Source organism: Vipera berus, assembly GCF_964194415.1.
Source record: "Vipera berus genome assembly, chromosome: 1".
Lineage (NCBI taxonomy): Eukaryota > Metazoa > Chordata > Lepidosauria > Squamata > Viperidae > Vipera > Vipera berus.
In genome coordinates this window covers 296112373-296132202 of record NC_138202.1, presented here as the reverse complement: position 1 = coordinate 296132202, position 19830 = coordinate 296112373, and the positions used below count along the sequence as shown (strand labels likewise).

At 41.2% G+C, this 19830-nt stretch overlaps 1 protein-coding gene across 3 annotated transcripts in view; it reads right to left on the bottom strand.

Moving 5' to 3' along the window:
* Positions 1–894: 894 nt before the first annotated feature.
* TJAP1 (tight junction associated protein 1) overlaps positions 895–19830 on the bottom strand; it is a 59472-nt gene continuing 40536 nt past the window's right edge. For all 3 annotated transcript variants that reach the window (XM_081315308.1, XM_081315309.1, XM_081315307.1), the window contains 6 exons: positions 19003–19031; positions 15423–15584; positions 14090–14156; positions 7484–7591; positions 6136–6219; positions 895–2589 (listed from right to left, as the gene is read on the bottom strand). In XM_081315308.1, coding sequence (XP_081171434.1) covers positions 1276–2589; positions 6136–6219; positions 7484–7591; positions 14090–14156; positions 15423–15584; positions 19003–19031 — 1764 coding nt within the window. In that variant the 3' untranslated portion in view covers positions 895–1275. The remainder of the gene's footprint in view (positions 2590–6135; positions 6220–7483; positions 7592–14089; positions 14157–15422; positions 15585–19002; positions 19032–19830) is intronic.

Sequence of the window (19830 nt, the reverse complement as noted above, 5' to 3'; positions counted from 1 at the left end):
CAAACAATCTAGCTCTGTTTTGCTGGGTGACTATGGCAGGAAGTCTGAGGTCTAGTTTGGCAGAAAATCCCAAGTTCCAGAAGATGGGGCCCCACTCCCCATACGCAACATGCAAAGTAACGGTAAAGGTGATTCCTGTGCCTCATCTGCCCTTGTTAACCTATGCACATAGCACATAGCCACAAGGCTTGGAGAAACAAACATGAACTCACCAAAATTTTACAGAATTCACCAAAAGCTTACAGAACTGAGGATGTTCATTTGTGGAAGGCTTCTCACTTCATTCATATTCTTCACCTGATGGCTTGGTGGGAGACTGAGGCAAGAAAATAGGCGTCAGGTGTCTCAGGACTGAATTTGAATCAGTTGGAACTGATCAGTAAGTGTGAAGGCAGAATTTTTGAAGAAAAGAAAGGAAGTCAGGTGGAATCCCTCACCGAGCGTTTGGAGAAAGAACGCATGGAAGGGGGATAGAAAGCACACCGTTGTTTCAACTGCTCCATTGTTCTTTACTTGAAGAGGGAAGGTCCTGTAATGACCACCAAATTCAATTTCACACAAAGTGCTTGTGTAGATCTAAAATTGTGCTGGTTTTCCGAATATATATATATATACATATATATATATATATATATATATATATATATATACATATATATATATATATATATATATATATATATATATATATATATATATATATATATATATATATATATATATATATATATGTGTGTGTGTGTGTGTGTGTACACACACACACACACACACACACACACACACACACACAGTATACTGCTCAAAAAAATAAAGGGAACAGAAAATAAGACATCCTACTATTAAATACAGTACATTGTGTTGTTTAAGTGTTCCCTTTATTTTTTTGAGCTGTGTGTGTGTGTGTGTGTGTGTGTGTATTATAATTGGACTCTGAACTATTTCCTAGATCTTGGCGTTCAAGATAAGGAGAACAGGTTGAAGAAGGCAGGCACAGAGAGCACAATTCTATCTCTTATCCACACCTGAGGAGTGCTTGAGCAGTCAACATCAGCACAAAAGTGTTGCCAGCGTACATCCAAATGCATCCTGATGCTAGAGAAGAGCCGTCTTCCCCCCCTTTCCTGTGTATTAAGAAGACAGCAAATACTTAAACATTGCCTAGAATTCCTGGTCAAAATAACGTGATGGCAATCCCTGGGTCTCCAGGCTTGAAGGGCAAGCCTCGGAAGAGAATGCAACACTCAACCTGGGGAGCCAAGGCAATCTTCTCCATTCTCAAGTAAGTAAGTTGCCTTGCTCCTGAGCCTGGGTTAAGCTGTCTTTCCGATGTAAATGATGAACCCCCATTCTCTTGGGGCTGCGATGTGGGCGTCCAGGAGGCGGCTTATTCTTGCCATCCTTGCTCTGCTCAGAAACCCCATCGTGGCTGTTCATTCTACTTTCCTGGAGTAGCAGTTCCTGTTCTTCAGCAGGGCTCCCAGATGTGTAGTCTATGTAATCTTTGGACTTCTCTGGTGAAGAAGTGACCAGCTCTGCCGTCCCCTCGGTACCACACCCTTGCAGCAGTTTGCAGCTTTCGTCCTGGGAGAAATCTGTGCTGTAGTCAGAAGAGAAGTGGTTCCGGCGACTCTGAAACTCTGTGCTGTCAATGTCCACACTTGAGTCTCTGCTTACAGTCCAGCTGCAGCTCTGCACTGATTCTTCACCATCCGAGTAGGCGGAAGCGACCCGGCCTAACTCTTGCATGGAGCGACTGAAACGTTTCTGGAGCTCCTGTGCCATGTCACGGCTAAACGCGGTACGGTTTACTAGCACCTGCTCTGTGGTAGGAGGAGCCTTATCCACAAACATCCGCTGCCAGTTAGCTAGTAAATCTTCCTCCGAGCTGGCGGAGCTGGCAAACGTGCTGGGAACCTGTGGAGGGCTGCTGAAGGGGCTGCTTTGAGAAGATCCAGGAACCCGGCTCAACTTGGGGGAAGGTTGGTAGGAGCAGCTGGAAGCAGAGCGTTGACCTGAGGCTGGGCTGCTGGGAAGGGGCCGCTGCCTGTCACAGTTCTCATCCTCCCCCTGCACTAAGCTCAAAGAAATAGCTTGGCGGGTCGCATAAGTACAATTAGGCAGTGGGCTGTTCTTTGGAATCCGCACCTTGTCCTCTGAAAACTCAATTACTTTGCGGCCTGGATACACGGGGTGGGGTGGGGTAGGGGTAGGGTATGGGCTTAGTTTCTCAAAAGTAGGCACCTCCTTCGGCAGGCTCTCCTGGCAGTTCTGTGATCTGCAGCTCCCATTTTGCTGTCTCGATCCTTCTTTCCCTTTGCTTTCTGTTTGCCCCGAACTCGCACAAGTTTCAGGAAGAGGGCCACTCATATCTACATGCACAAAAACGTCTTCAGCCATAGAGCAACTTCCACTACTGGATTTGGCTGAGTTCAGCACCAGTGATTCTGGCTTCTCCAACACTCTAGCAATGACTGAGGTGGGTACAGCATCGGATGGAGCCAAGGTGTGCAGTTCCTCCTGGCCAGGGCCTAGAGAATCCTGAGTGTTTTGCAGGTGCTTGTTGACCATATCTTGCAGCTCAGATGGAAGCTAATAAGAAAGAGAAGGTTTGCATTAAAATAGCTTATTAGCAAACAGGGTAATTGGGGTGGACAAATACACAGAGGTGTATGCCAGTCCAATCTAAACTGCTTGTTTTAACTAAATGTAACTGAAGAGCTTTTCAAATATGCAACATCTGCATTCAAAATACTTCTATTTCTGTCCCAGAATCAAGGGCAAAATATACTTTTTCCATGACGGATAAGCAATACGCATTTAGAAGAAACATTTGTAATAACTTGCACTCCTTGCTGGTATTAGGCCAACACAGTACTGCTGATCGATTTTGGGGGGGGGGGGGGAGGGAGCTCACTGCCACACTGAACTGAATGACCAGTTTCCTCCCTGCCCATGTTATAAGCTACGTCTGCCAGCTTGCCTTGGCAAGCTGCCCTAGAATTAGTTCAACCGATTTGAGAAATGGAACCACCTTTGCAATCCCTGTCAAGCAAATTATAAGCGAGGAGTATATCATTTTCATCAGCTTTCATCCGTGCAGTCACACAAATAGATTCTGCACAGAACATCCTAGGGCTGAGCTTTTAGCAGAACATGGTCCTTCCCTGCTCTCTTAAGATGTTCTTCCTGCAGGACTCGGCTCTTGTTCATTTCCCAATGAATACTGCAGAAACTCCTGTAAACCATGAAAAGCAGAATGGCGGAAGATGAAAGTCAGCATCCACGGCAGACATAAAACAGGGTGAATGCAGAGGTGGCCACTTGAGATGACCACCAGTCACAGGTAAAGCATCTCCTTCTTCGTAGTCTTTGTCCCTGACCGAATGCCCTAGTGATGGGCCGGATGTGTTTGGATTGCAAAGACAAGCATTGTGCTAACACTGATATCGGTAGAAATGTGTAAACACTGATAGCTGAAAACATGTACCAGGCCTGCAAATATAAATGATTTTAAAATCACCCTTTTAAAAGCAACAGCTAACTCTGTATCCTAAAGGGATGCCCACAAGACATACTATATCGGGCGAGTAGCTTGGTAGTCTATAACAGGGCTTTTCAACTTGTTCACCCATTGTACCACTTTTAGGATATGGCAACATCCGAGTACCACCAGTCGCCTAGCAAGGTGTCAAAAACATGATGACCAAGAAAAGGACTGTCTGAAGTTACAATGGCACTGAAAAAAGTGCCCCCCAAGCCACAACTGAGCAAGACAGCTGCCTGCCCACCCGGTGGCGCTCTTCCTCCTGTCCGAGGTTTCTATTGTTGTGAATATTTCTGTTGAGGATTGGCAGCAGGGTGGGGTGGGAGTGTTTAGTTTTTATTTCCCCACCTCTGCTGGGTGGTTGCAGCAGGTTTTGGTCATTTCACATGACCCTGGGACACTGTGACCGTTATAGATATGAATCAGTTGCCAAGCATCTGAATGTAAATCACAAGACCCTGGAGATGCTGCAACATTCCAGCTGATCGGCACTTCTTCTGGGCTCAGCAGAAGCTCCGGGATCAGTGCCGAGCACCCAGCTGGAGCCTGGCACTGATTCTGGCACTTCCACTGAGCCCTGACAGCCCTGAAGAAACTCTGATCCTGGTGCTTCCGCTGAGCCCTGACAACCCTGCAGGTCCAGCCGTCTCTTGCTCAGGGTTGTGCGGTGCTGCCACCGGTTCAGCTCATTCCCCTCCCCCGCTACCACTTTTCTAGTATGGTCGCGTACCACCTGCCAGGTGCCAATGTACCACAGGTGGTACCCGTACCACTGGTTGAAAAGCCCTGGTCTATAATTGAAATAATCCATTTTTAAAAAATGTTGAAAACAGCACATGCAATCTCTGAATATTAAAGCAAGAGTGTGATGACTTTCACCAAGGCACCGTCTCAGTACACAGAAGCCCCTACACAGCAATTTCTTTATGCAGCTGAAAGGAACCTCAGGCTTCAAAGAGGCATTAAGAATAAAAGTACTGCATTTACTTTACCAAGTAAATACTGTGCTTAGGAAAATTAATATGCAAAAAGAATACCCAAGAAAAATCATTCAGCCTAAATCTCCAAGCCAGGCCATTTGAGCATAAGCTCTCGAGCACAGGAATGAGCCAAATGCTCACTTCTACAATATTTTAGAAAATATTCTGTTCAAGTGTAAGGCCTACCTGTGTGGTACATAAAAAATGCAAAGAAGCACAATAACATCACAAGAAAGAACAGCATCTTGGATATCAATAGGAATTAATAGCATCTTGGTCTGGTCTCCATTAGCTTGAACTGAAAGCATCTCTTTTTAACCAAAATAATATGAAATTCTTGAGGTGGGGTGGGAGGCTAGAAGGCCAGCAGCAACTGACTCTAGACATCAGAGTTTAGACAGGTTAGATGAAAAATTCATGCAGGCGTGTTATTAGAATATTGAAATGGGAAAAAGCAAGTATTTAAAAATAGTTTTAACATATCGATGTGTTGTAGCTGTACATATAATTGTAGAGGGGGCTGATTTTAATTATGAAATAATATAGTGTAACTGAAGATGAACTCTTCTCCCTTCCAGTAAAAAAGGGTATTGATTTTCATATCTATCAATACTTTTTAAACATTATGTAAATATCATCTATTAATGTTGCTCCTATTTTAAAAAGCTGAAATTAATATGAACTAAGCATAAATGTTTCAACTATATTTGCTATTAAATCTTGGTCCAAATTTATCTGCTGAGCCAAGTGATATGTCAGTTCCAAAAGACTTTTAACATCTACCTTGAGGATAATTCTAGAGCCGCACTATTAAGATATGTAAGTAAGAAACCCTTCTCAGTGATGGTATCAATACTTTGTTGGAAATACTGTCGGTATACAGTTAGTTCTTTTTATGCATCTGTTTTGCTCATTGTATATACCTTTCTGCTTAAGATTGCTGTTACTTTAACTCATAGATGGTTTTGAGTTGAAAACAGATTTGAAAAGAGTAATAAACTACATCTTTTTTTTTTACAAAAGCTATTAGGACCTCTAATTGACCACGATTGTATTTGTATGCCATTTTGCAAGCCTGAAAATATATTAATCATAATAAAATATGATTTTATTATATACTCATCATGATAGTAAAAGCAGTAGCAAGAACATACTGAACAGATTTGTGATGTTTACAAAATCTGGAAATCTCCTGGATATTTAAACTTCCTAGTCCAACTAGCTTCCTCATTTTCTCTCCTGTTACTCAGTGGTCTCCTCACCTTAGTTAGTTAAAAGCCCCTGTAGTAAACAGATTCTTGTACTGGATTATTAATTCTCTTTTAACAACTCATTGTGCTGAGGACTCATATAGAAATGATTAGCTGAAACAAAAAGAGGAAAGTTAGGATTAAGCAGGAGGACTGCAACTCTATAAACGCTTTGCAGGAACCTGAATTCAAAGCCAATGAGGCAATGAGAATGAGAGACAACATGTACAAGATGACTGACATTAACTGTTTGTTGTCCCCTTTAGGAGATAGAAATTCCAAAAAAAATAAGGTCATGCAGTTCATCCTAGACCATTAAAGTGATTCAGCAGTCCTCAAACTCCTCCAGGTTTTTACTCACATCAGCAAATTTGTGGTTCCGAAAATGAGATTTGTTGCACTTCAGGAGCTGCACTGCTAAGTTACAGTCTAGCCGATACCTCTCCTGTCAAAACAACACATTATGATTAAAGAGACATAGCTTGAAATGGTGCACAACACTGCGATGTCCCAGACAAAAATACAACGGTGCTTCGTAACAATGAAAAGAAAATAATTGAGAACTTGCAACACATCTAGGGCAACCCAGAATCTGCAGATGAAGACAAAGGGAAGAACCAATCTTGAACATATCAATTCCTCTCACAAATCCCAAAGAACATTTTAAACAAATAAAAATGCATTAAAATGTACAGCTACTATCTTCTACTATCTGTTCTAGCTTCTAGCCTCTTCTCCATTGTGACTGATTAAAACTTGTGCAATTTGACTCCATTGTGACTGATTAAAACTTGTGCAATTTGACAAGTTCATTCACAAACTAGAATATTTATTTTTAAAACAGGCTTTACAACTACTGTGAGTAACTTTATAGCTTTACAAACAGAAGTCAGTAAATAAGGCCCAAGAAAGGGCCTAGACCAGGGGTGTCAAACTCAATTTCATTGAGGGCCGCATCAGCATTGCGGTTGCCCTCAAGGGGCCGGGTGGGTATGGCCAGGGTGGGCGTGGCCTACTGGGTGGGCATGGCTAGAGTGTGTATGGCCTACTGGGTGGGCGTGGCCAGCTCTACATCATTCGCATGCCTATGGGGGCCTGGGAAGGAGTGGGACAGATCTGAGGGTCTCTGGAAGAAGGAGGGTCTCTGGGCCAGGACCAAGGCAGTGGGGGCCAGTCCCTCACTGTTTCCAGAATGGCTTCATAGGCCACATGAAACCACTTTGCGGGCTGGATCCGGCCCTCAGGCCTTGTGTTTGACATGTCTGGCCTAGAGATAGGACCACATAAAAGTCATATGTAGGTCAAACTGATACATCAGTGTACAAAGCCAATAGAAAAAATAAAATAAGGCTGCTCTAAACGAAACACAAATTAAGCATCCCAATTATCACAATCCCTCTTCTTGAAAAAGTTCAGCACCAGTATGTTTCTCAGATAAGAACTGGCTGTTACACACTGCCAGTCTTTTCTTAGAAGGGTTGTTACTGATCTTCAGCAGGCTGTCATGTGCTGCTCTTCACAGAACGTTAAACACTAATACACTTAAGAAAGGATAAGCCTATCAGGAGAAGGGCAGTATATAAATCAAATAAATAAATAAATAAATAAATAAATAAATAAATAAATAAATAAATAAATAAATAAATAAATAAATAAATATTTCCCAATTTCTTACACAAGATCAATGTTCTGAAAAAAAGACTGCTTACATTAAGCTCTTCCAGTTTATTGATAGTTGTTTTGGCATCCAGAAGCTTATTAGTGAGCTCCACAATTTCCCAATCAAGAGTTTTCCGATCCATTTCAGCTTTTTTAATCTAGAGAACAGCAACATACAGGTGATGAGTCACATTAGTCAACAATTGGCTATCTTCATCCTTGCCCTCTTCTCTTCCACACCCTACCCCACTCTACAAATCCAACTCCTTTTCTTCCTTTAACAAAGGAGAAGAGGCTTAAATAACCCATGTAATCCCTTTTTGTGTGTCCTAGAAAGCATCCGTTACTTAGGGGAGCAAGCTGTATTTCAGTGTTTCTTAGCTTCTTCATACCTGTTTGCAATCACACCGTGCAAACGTGAAGAATGCTCTTTAAATCAGGAGTTGGCAAACCTGAGCTTCTGCTGTGCTCCAATTCATATAATTTCTAGCTAGCATGATCTATTGTCAGGCATTATAAGAATTGAAATCCAAGAACATCTTGGAAAGTGAGCAAGGTCAGATTTTGTCATTTTAGTTTGAATAGACGCATTTGAGCAGGAGAGAAATTATGCTTGGGGAAACTATGAAAAGCTGTTTGTGTGCATTCATCTAAAAAACAGTAATAGGAGCACATGAAATATCCAGAGCAAGTGTACTTATTATATCTTCTTCTCAGATTTTCTGCAACTCTATACATACTATGGTTTTCTGCAACAATTAATCATCTAATTGCAGGGCAGAGGAATAGTAACTTATTTGGCTTTGTCTGAAACTCACTATTACACGTGGCCTTTAATTTCACAATACTCATTAATTAACAAAAATCTCAATTTTCATTCAATAAAAGAGGATCATTTAAGTCTAGACATGGTGGGAGAATGGTACAGGAAAATCTTGTTAATAAGCAGATATTATACTCTTTAAAACAGATCAAATCAATACCTAGGGCTTATCATTAGAAAGAAAAAGTTCTTGCATCGAGAGATTTGAAATTCTAGTTTCCTACACTTACCTAGCAATGCAGGCTAGTACAAATATTCTTTATAATAAAAGTGATGTGGTCTACCAAAAATAAAATCCATCTTGGCATGAATTCAAATAAAAGTACATAGTTTTGAGCAAGGTGCATAAAGTGCAATGAATAACAATGATTGAGGATTTATTTTTTTAATTTATTTCTATTCCATCTTTGTTGTTGTTGTTGTTGTTGTTAGTTGCGAAGTCGTGTCCGACCCATCGCGACCCTATGGACAATGTTCCTCCAGGCTTTCCTGTCCTCTACCATCTTCTGGAGTCCATTTAAGCTCACGCCTACTGCTTCAGTGACTCCATCCAGCCACCTCATTCTCTGTCGTCCCCTTCTTCTATTGCCCTCAATCTTTCCCAGCATTAGGCTCTTCTCCAGTGAGTCCTTCCTCCTCATTAGGTGGCCAAAGTATTTGAGTTTTAGCTTCAGGATCTGGCCTTCTAAAGAGCAGTCAGGGTTGATCTCCTCTAGGACTGACCGGTTTGATCGCCTTGCAGTCCAAGGGACTCGCAGGAGTCTTCTCCAGCACCAGAGTTCAAAGGCCTCAATTCTTTTGCGCTCAGCCTTTCTTATGGTCCAACTTTCACTGCCATACATTGCAACTGGGAAGACCATAGCTTTGACTATACGCACTTTTGTTGACAGGGTGATGTCTCTGCTTTTTAGTGTGCTGTCTAGATTTGCCATGGCTTTCCTCCCCAGGAGCATGCGTCTTTTAATTTCTTGACTACAGTCCCCATCTGCAGTGATCTTGGAGCCCAGGAAAATAAAATCTGTCACTACCTCCATTTCTTCCCCATCTATTTGCCAGGAATTGAGAGGGCCGGATGCCATGATCTTGGTTTTCTTAATGTTTAGTTTCAACCCAACTTTTGCACTCTCCTTCTTCACTCGCAACAAGAGAGTCTTCAGTTCCTCTTCACTTTCTGCCATTAGAGTGGTATCATCTGCATATCTTAGATTGTTGATATTTCTTCCAGCAATCTTAATTCCAACTTTTGACTCCTCTAGCCCTGCCTTTCTCATGATGTGCTCTGCATATAAGTTAAATAGGCAAGGCGACAGTATACAGCCTTGCCGGACACCTTTCCCAATTTGGAACCAATCAGTGGTTCCGTGTCCAGTTCTCACTGTTGCTTCTTGGCCCGCATATAGGTTTCTCAAGAGACAAATAAGTTGTTCTGGTACTCCCATCTCTTTAAGAACTTGCCACAGTTTGTTATGATCCACACAATCAAAGGCTTTAGCATAGTCAATGAAGCAGAAGTAGATGTTTTTCTGGAACTCTCTAGCTTTCTCCATGATCCAGCGTATGTTGGCTATTTGATCTCTAGTTCCTCTGCCTCTTCGAAATCCTGCCTGTACTTCTGGTAGTTCTCGATCCACATACTGCTGGAGTCTAGCTTGTAGGATTTTAAGCATAACTTTACTAGCATGAGAAATGAGTGCAATGGTGCGATAGTTTGAACATTCTTTGGCACTGCCTTTCTTTGGAATTGGAATGTAAACTGATCTTTTCCAATCCTGTGGCCACTGTTGAGTTTTCCAAATTTGCTGGCAAATTGAGTGTAGCACTTTTACTGCATCGTCTTTTAAGATTTTGAATAGCTCAGCTGGAATACTGTCACCTCCACTAGCTTTGTTGTTGCTTAGCTTTTCTAAGGCCCACTTCACTTCACATTCTAGGATGTCTGGCTCGAGGTCAGTGACCACCTCATTGTGATTATCAGGGACGTTAAGCTCATTCTTGTATAGTTCTTCTGTGTAATTTTGCCATCTCTTCTTAATCTCTTCTGCCTCTGTTAGGTCCCTGCCATTTTGGTCCTTTATCATGCCCATTTTTGCATTAAACGTTCCCTTCATCTCTCCAATTTTCTTGAAAAGATCTCTGGTCCTCCCTATTCTATTGTTTTCTTCTATTTCTTTGCACTGTTCATTTAAGAAGGCATTCTTATCTCTTCTAGCTATTCTCTGGAATTCTGCATTCAATTGGGCGTATCTTTCTTTTTCTCCCTTGCCTTTTGCTTCCCTCCTTTCCTCAGCTATTTGCAAAGCTTCCTCAGACAGCCATTTTGCTTTCTTGCATTTCTTTTTCTTTGGGATGGTTTTGGTTGCTACCTCTTGTACAATGTTGCGAACCTCTGTCCATAGTTCTTCAGGCACCCTGTCTATCAGATCTAATTCCTTAAATCTATTTGTCACCTCTACTGTATATTCAACGGGGATATGATTTAATTCATACCTGACTGGCCTGGTGCTTTTCCCTACTTTCTTCAGTTTAAGCCTAAACTTTGCAAGGAGAAGCTCATGGTCTGAGCCACAGTCAGCTCCTGGTCTTGTTTTTACCGACTGTATAGAGCTTCTCCATCTTTGGCTGCAGAGCATATAGTCAATCTGATTTCTGTGTTGACCGTCTGGTGATGTCCATGTGTAGAGCCGTCTCTTGGGTTGTTGGAAAAGAGTGTTTGCTATGACCATCGTATTCTCTTGACAAAATTCTATCAGCCTGTGCCCTGCTTCATTTTGTACTCCAAGGCCAAACTTGCCTGTTATTCCGGTTATCTTTTGGCTTCCTACTTTAGCATTCCAATCCCCCATGATGATAAGGACATCATTTTTTGGTGTTAGTTCTATAAGGTGCTGTAGGGCTTCATAGAACTGGTCAATTTCATCCTCTTCAGCACCGGTGGTTGGGGCATAGACTTGGACTACTGTGATATTGAATGGTTTGCCTTGGATTCGAACTGAGATCATTCTGTCATTTTGAGGATTGTATCCCAGTATTGCTTTTCCTACTCTTTTATTGACTATGAAGGCTACTCCATTTCTTCTGAGGGATTCTTGCCCGCAGTAGTATACCTGATGGTCATCTGAATTAAATTCACCCATTCCTGTCCATTTTAGTTCGCTGATACCTAAGATGTCGATGTTCAGTCTTGTCATCTCTTGTTTGACCACGTCCAGCTTGCCTTGATTCATGGATCTTACATTCCAGGTTCCTATGGAGAAAAAATCTTTACAGCATCGGACTTTCCTTTCACCACCAGACATATCCACAGCTGAGCGTCCTTTCGGCTTTGGCCCAGTCGCTTCATTCTTTCTGGCGCTACTAGTACTAGCCCTCTGCTCTTCCCCAGTAGCATATTGGACGCCTTCCGACCTGAGGGGCTCATCTTCCAGCGTCATATCGTTTTGCCTTTTGGTACTGTCCATAGGGTTTTCATGGCAAAGATACTGGAGTGGGTTGCCATTTCCTTCTCCAGTGGATCACGTTTTGTCAGAACTCTCAGCTATGACCTGTCCGTCTTGGGTGGCCCTGCACGGCATAGCTCATAGCTTCATTGAATTACGCAAGCCCCTTCGCCACGACAAGGCAGTAATCCATGAAGGGGATTCCATCTTTATTATTTTTATAAATAACTCAAGGTGGCAAGCATAATACCTAAAAATTTGTCTTCCTCCCATTTTTCCCACAACAATCACCCTGTGAGCTAGACTGAGCGGAGAGAATGTGACTAGCCCAAAGTCATGCAAGCTGGCTTTCATGCCTAAGGCGGGACTAGAACTCACAGTATCCTGGTTTCTAGCCTGGTGCCTTAATCACTAGACAAAACTGGGTAGTTTTTTTTTAAACAACAACAACAGGTAATTCTGTAATCTGAGGGGCAAAAAGTAATGTTTATATGCATGCCATATTGATAAGGAATAGACTTAAACTGATCTGTGCATCCTAGCCCTCAACTATTTCTTGAGTCTTCAAGACTGACCTTTTATCCCAAGTTCTTCTAAATAAGATATTTTGCTAAAGTAGCAAAACATAAGCCTCTTAATTATGTGTCACATCATTACATATTAAATTCTGCTATGAAATCTTCAATAGACATTTGCCACTCACTTTCAAACCCTACAAAAGTACCTTACCTTTTCCACAGAAAACCAGCCCAGTACCACAGGGATCCCCAGCCCCTGGGCCGTGGACCAGCACTGAGCCACGGCATGCCAGAAACTGGGTCACTCAAGTAAGTGACCATCCATGAATACATGGGATGCAGGCAGCATGCAAAATCACGCTCCTCAGGTACGCGAAAAAATCTTTCTCTACAGAATTGGTCCCTGGTGCTCAAAGGTTTGGGGGCCACTGCAGTACCACACAGGTCTAGTGTGCCTCATTCAGTCTAATAGGGTTTGCTTTCAAATAAGTGTACAACAGCTTTTAAATACTAAGTATAGGCTCTTTCAATGGTTGAACAACCTTCTAACTGCTGAGACCCACCCTTTGGAGCAAAATGAAGGCAGTGGGCGGGCTGATGGTGCAAGTGATTGCGGTCGAGATCTGGCTTGAGTTTGAGGAATGAATGTTGAGATCTGTCAACTACTTTAGGCCTACTTTACCGCTCACACTATATAATGTGTTTCCTGCCTCAGTGGCAAGCCCACCCAGCAAAGCACTCATCATAAAGGAATATGGTCAGGATGGGAGTCAGGGACCAGGAAAATATACAACTGAAAGTTGTCCACTTGTGCTTTCCATGAAAATTGACTCTCAGAGTATTCATTTTGCATTTAAAGTAATACTTTATTGTTCTAAAGCCCACTCAGAAATGCAGAATTCCCATAGCCCTGCAGAAATATATATACTGGTGTGTGTGTGGGTGGGTGTATTGTCCCCATTCCATTCTGTCTTGTGAAGCATGAGTGTTGATATTGGATTAAAATGATAATGATTTAATAATGCTTTTGTACTAGAATGAGAAATCCTTAGTTTTGGTTATGGTGATTGACGTTTCTGAGAACAATACTACCCAACTCCTAGTTCTGCAATGATAAGAAAAAGTACTATATCTCGTGTCAGCTTGTAGATTACTTTTTTTTTTGGAAGACAAATGGCATTCCCCCCCCTAAACTATGACATCCCATTAAATAGGATGGAGCAAGTCATGCTAGGAAAACATCAGCTATTTTATTCAAACCCAAGTTTGTTGGCTGATTCAGATTCTGGATGCCATCAAAGACAGTGCAAGTGGGGCTGAGTAATGCATGGACAACAATGAAACTGGAAAGGCTGAAACATGTGAAGAGGAAAAGAATAACACACAAACGAAAAGACGCAACTGCAAAAATCCAGTTTTGACTGAGAGAGGCCTGAGAGGTGAGCACACCCAGCATGTGCCAGCAGCAGCGTAGGAAGGAAAGAAACAGAGAGAGAGAGAGAGAGAGGAGAGAAAAAAAGCCATGAGTGTTATGAATGCACACAATATACAAATGTTGGCTCCACTCTTTTGACACCCCACAATTCATAACAAAGCCATCCCACCCAGATTCTGCAATAAGCAGCACATAATGACTCCAAAACTCTTTTAAAAAGCTGCAAGACAAACTACAAATAGCTGTGTTACAGGAGAACCCAAAATACTGTTGCACAAAACACAAGACTTGGAAGCAATGCCCGTTTTCATCAACTCTAGACTGAAATTCTACTCCAAATCTTGATTCATTGCATTTTGATATTACCGTACAATACTAGTACCCTTTAGGATCTTTAAAACAGTTAGACCTGCCCATTCTACTCGTTACATACAATCACTTACCAGGGCATGCAGCTTCTCCTCCAAATCCTGATTTGTTCTTTGTGAAGCTGTGTAACTATTTTGCAATCTGAGATATAAAAGAGCACTCATGTTACTGAATAGGCCCACCAGATATGATATCTTATACAATGGACTGTGGCATGGTATTGTATTTACAGCATGCCTTAAACTTTGCCACGCTTAGGTATTTCATCTCCTTCTGCATTAATCGGCAGATAGCTTGAGAAAGGAGGTACAAAATTGAAGGGAGGGTGTATGAATTGGGGGGGGGGAAGAGAACAAGCTTGATAAGAGAAGATGGTCAAAAGTCATACTACGATAAAGCTTTCAGAGAAAACTCCCAATTCTGTATGGTAGAATACAGTTATCTGTTTCTCTCTTCATCACCTCATCTTCTCCCCATCCGTAACGATGCTATATTAGTAACTCCACATTTGTCTCCATTGCCCCAGTTTCTAAGCTGGTGATCCATGACTTACCTGTGTTTTCTAAGAACTGGATTCTCAGCTTGGTTTAAACTACTGTATCCAGGCCTAATAAATATTGATAGGCAATGAGAAAGGACCCCTTTCCCCCTTATAAGACATCACTTATGTCAACCACTTTCCTAGGCGTAACAAAACTCTAGATGAGTGTTTCTCAACATTGGCAGCTTGAAGAGGTATGGACTTCAGAATTCTGGCTGGGGAATTCTAGGAGTTGGAAGTTCACACATCTCCAAGTTGCCAACGTTAAGACACGGTGATCTAGACAGATACAAATAAAATGTCATATATCCCAACAGGTATTACTGATTTCAAGATTCAACGCCAAATGAGACAATATAGCCATCACCTTGGGGAGTCACGGGGAGACATTTTGATTGGGCGCATGTCTTTCACAATATAAGCTCATTTCCTTCTCTGTTTCTGGCTCCGTATGGCTGTCTTCAAGGTATTAAAAAGTCTGACCAAAAGTCTGACAATATAGCTCTGTAAATCTATGGGTCTTACATAACACTAAGCTATCCAATAGCAAGCCAAAATGCTAAAGGGAAAAAAAATCCAGCTTTATAAGTGGTGTCTGCATGCCTCAGGACATACATTTCATATAGAACTATTTCTCTGTACATAATGATCTAAAGAGAATATAGAAGTCTTTGGCCTTCCAGATGTTGTTAAACAACTACTATGAAGAACAGTAGCCAGGAGCTGTTAAAGAGTTGTAGCTGAACTACAACTGGAAAAGCCAAAGGTTCCCCTGACTTCATTTGCAGTATTTCTACAAATGGCAGTTTGTTAAAATATGTTGCAGAATGAGCTAAGCACTACCTGATGTTCTAAAAGTCACATACCTACGGAATTTGTCTTTAAATTTTTCTAGTTCTTCTCGATTTTGGCCCAATTCCATCTCTAGATAGTCTTGCCCAGACTCCAACTCCCTCTCCATTGCTTCCATTTTGTTGGTGACATAGGCCAAACGTCGACGTAGCTCCTCATTGTCACGCTGCAACAACCTAAGGTACAAAAACCAGCAACTTATTTCCAACTAAACTGCAGGAAGCTTCGCTGCTAATATATCAATGTGCATCTGTGCGAAGTTCAATTGCATTTCTGGAATCTGGAAAGTTGAAACAAGATAAACACACAAAACGTAGCTTCAATTATCACCTAATTTAGAACAAATAAGCTATATAAACTGAAAATTTGCTTAGAACTGACTAATTATATCCCACACCCAAGACACCCAAACCATCGTCATTTCTACAAAATATCCACAAGTCCTGCGGATAGAAAACTGATAGCTTCAAGTTCAAATTTTCCTGTACAGGATGCTCAAAACCAAAGGGGGAAAATCCATCATTTGGTAAGCCAGGAAAAAAATCACAGAATCATGGAAGTGGAAGGTCCAATGATCATCTTCTCCAACCGTCTGCAAAATGCATGAAAAGCAATTAAATTACCCTCAAGAAGCCGCGTCCTCTTAAAAATCTAACCAGTGACAGAAAACCCACAATCTCCATAGGAAAAATATTCCACTGTTTGTCAGATCTTACTATCAAAAGTTGATGCTTATATTTAAGCAAGTTTCAAGAGGCTGAAACCTGTAACCATTATTTTTGGTTCCCATGTTTATGACAATGGAAAATATCACCTGAGTATCTTCTCTATAGCACCTTTTAATATCTCCCTTCAGTCTTTTTTCTTTCTGATTGAACATCCAAAGTTCCTTCAGTCTGTACTCTAGTCTCTATAACCGTGGTGGCGAACCTATGGCACGGGTGCCAAAGGTGGCACGCAGAGCCCTCTCTGTGGGCACCCGCACCATCACTCCAGTCCTAGGCCTTCAGCTGGGTTTTATAAAACCTTTTCGCTTTAGGCCTCCGCCGCCGTGTGCAAGGGGAAAAAAAGGTTCAATCAATCAATTTCAACTTCTCGCGAGAAAAAAAAGATCTCGCAAAGTTGGAATTGGATTTTTAGTCCTACATAGTCTGCCGTTACAACGGCAGCCATGCCCACCCAAAGGGCCACACCTGCCCAGCACCCGATGCTACATAAGTGGGGTTTGGGTTGCAGTTTGGGCACTCGGTCTCTAAAAGGTTCGCCATCACTGCTCTATAACATCTTTGTCACTCTCCTCTGAACCTGTTCTAAATTATGAATAACTTTCTGGAAATGTGGTCCCAGAATCATACATGCTACTGCAGATGTGAACTCACCAGTGTGTAGTAGAGGGGAATAAGGGCTTCATGCATCTTTGATATAATGCTCTTCCAACAACTATCTCACACTAACTTATGTTAGCTTGTTGAAAAAGAATACACACATTCTCCTTTATAGTGCTTTCAAGCCAGCAACACTCATCTTTTAGGCATATCATGTATTTTTCCTCCCTAAATATAATAACTTACATTTTTCCCTTTCGAAGAACAACTTGCTTCTTTTCAGTCCAGCCTTCTAATTTGTTCAAATTATACTGCAATCTTAATTCTGTCACCCAGGATTTTAGCCAGATCTTCCAATTTTGTGTCCTCCACAAATTTAGTAAGCAGCCTATCAATCTCATTATCCAGACTTCTAATAAAAATGCAGAATAATACTGACTGCAAGATAGATTTCAGTAATTACTGCTTTGTAACCTGATGTAGAACCATTCATGCTGATTGCCTGAGCACAGATGGCCATCTGGTAGACCACTCTTACTGCAGTGCTACCCAAATTATACTTTAATACTTGTCACAGAGAATGCCATGTGGAATCTTGTCAAAAAGGCTTGCTGGAATCGAGGCAGGCTATATCCACAGCATGGACCGCTAAAATAATTGACTTGCAAAGGAGATGAGGTCTGTTTTACATGACCTAGTTTTATAAAAAGGTTGGCTTAGCAATTGCAGTATTGTCTTTAAAATGGTTACTATCTGCTCAAACATCCTTCCAGGTACTGATGTTAGGCTTACTTAAGCTAAGGAAGTCAGAAGGCAGTAGTCAGTGGAATACTATATTGGTATGTCTGTGATGGTTAAAGATGTGTGTGTGAGAGAGAGGGGGGGGAGAGAGAGAGAGAGAGAGAGAGAGAGAGAGAGAGAGAGAGAGAGAGAGAGAGAGAGAGAGAGAGAGAGAGAGAGAGAGAATTCCTAAAATGTTACTTGTAAAATACAAAAGTATATGGTTTGCAGTAATTGCTTTCCTAGTCAGATTTTTGTGACTGGTTTTATTCGCCACAGGAGCTCTTTGGGTAAACTGACTCAGCCTTCCATTCTTCAGAGGTTGGTAAAATGAGGAGCCATATTATTGGGGGCAACATGCTGACTCTGTAAATAGCTTAGAGAGGGCTGTAAAGCACTACGGGGTGATATATAAGGCTAAGCACTATTGCTATTGGTATTTGGGTAGTGCTGAAGATAGTTTTTCAAAATAACTAGTATGTTATCAGACCAGAAAGTAAGATGAACAAAATTTGGGATAAAATTGGGATCAAAAACAGTATGCAAGATCAGGTCAATCTAATGCACAGAATGAAGAATCCCACGGTAGCAAGCCCTTCTGGGCACCAATATGAGCAAACGTGAGCAACTTGCTTTGGGCAGGGAAGGAAAATTCCATGCTCGATCATTTCTCTACTATTCTACAGACAGGGAGTTTAATTCAAAAAAGGAGGCCACCCACCTATGCAAGCAGCTCCTTCTTACTTTACAGCTTTTAGATTAAGCACATCAGCCAGATGGGGCTAGATAGCTCAGGTGTCCTCCACTGGAAGTTGAAACTCACTCAATAATTTATGTGTTTCCAGGGAAAACAAATAATGTTGCAGGGAGGAAAATCACCATCCCATTTTTACCTTGACTTCAATGTTCGTATTAAGAAAACTATCCATTTCTAGGTCATCAAATAAATTTCTAGATGAAGATGTTGCAGTATTCACATATTGGCTTTGGAAATACTGATGCATAAGGGTTATGTTGCCACATCCATACATTTACATCCATGTAGACATCCTCTCAAGGATTCAATAATTCTGTTAGTGTGGTTCATCATAGGCTTACCATCTGCAAATATTTTACCCAGTGAATTTTCCAAAAACAACATAAAATAATATTTTCAAGCCACATAAATAGATGATCAAACTTAGAATGGATATTGTTCTTAAACTAGCCTGTTACAGCAGCACTAAGACAAAGATAACACTGGAGTCTTCACTTAATACTTCTACAGCTGGGTTTCTGTGAAGAGCAGCTTTGGCTGTTTAAGCTCATGTCAGCCGTTATCAGCTCTGCAACAATCACTTTTGCCAGACTTAGTTCTTTTTTATGCATATTAAAAAGTTAACAGAGGAAAACACTATTCCGCAACATCAGGAAACAAGCACAGATAATATAACCTGAAACAGAAGAACTACAAACAACTATGGAATAAAAAAAGGGCCAGGATACTTACTTTATCCTTTCTGCATCTGTCAAGGGCTCCTACAAAATAAATAAATAAATAAAAGGAAACAGAATCAAGGTTTAATTAAAAATATGAACTAGTTACCAGAATATCAAACTAAACCATGCAAATGCTAAATGGGAAAAATAAAAGCCAGTTTGGTGTAGTGGTTGAAGGTATCAAGTCTTGAAGCCAGGAGACTCTGCATTCTATGCCTGCCTTAGGCATGAACTCAGCTGGGCCAATCACTCTCTTTAGCCCCAGGAAGCAGACAATGGCAAACTACGTCTGAAATCTTGCCAAGAAAACTGCAGGGATTTGTGCAAGCAGGCGCCAGAGGACAAGACCAATCTGAAAACCAGATTTCTGGTGAAGCCACAAATATTTTTGAGAAACTGCTTACATTAGGCCACAACTGGGGTTATGAAAAGAGGACAGTTTGAATTAAGAACACAAAGTATTCTGAACAGTTCTCTCAATCACAAGGGTTATTATACAAATAGTATTTAGGAATTGTTTTATGGCAAACATATTCTTTCAGTCAAAACACAGGTTGGTTTAAGCTTTCCAGACATTTGTTTGTTCCCTTCTACACCACAAGCTATTCTACATTCAACGTATCACTATGTTGTTTTAGAAAGTTAGCAAAATGCTATGTTTTGCCATAAATCAGTCTACGTTACTCTAGCAACCCTATCAATAAAAAAATAAGATAAATGATATTGCCATCAAAGATCTAGAACATTCTTTACCAACTCCATTTTACAGAAAGGGTAGTCTTCACAACAAACTAAGATATTTTAGGCCAGCAGAAATGAAACCATCTAAATTCATTCT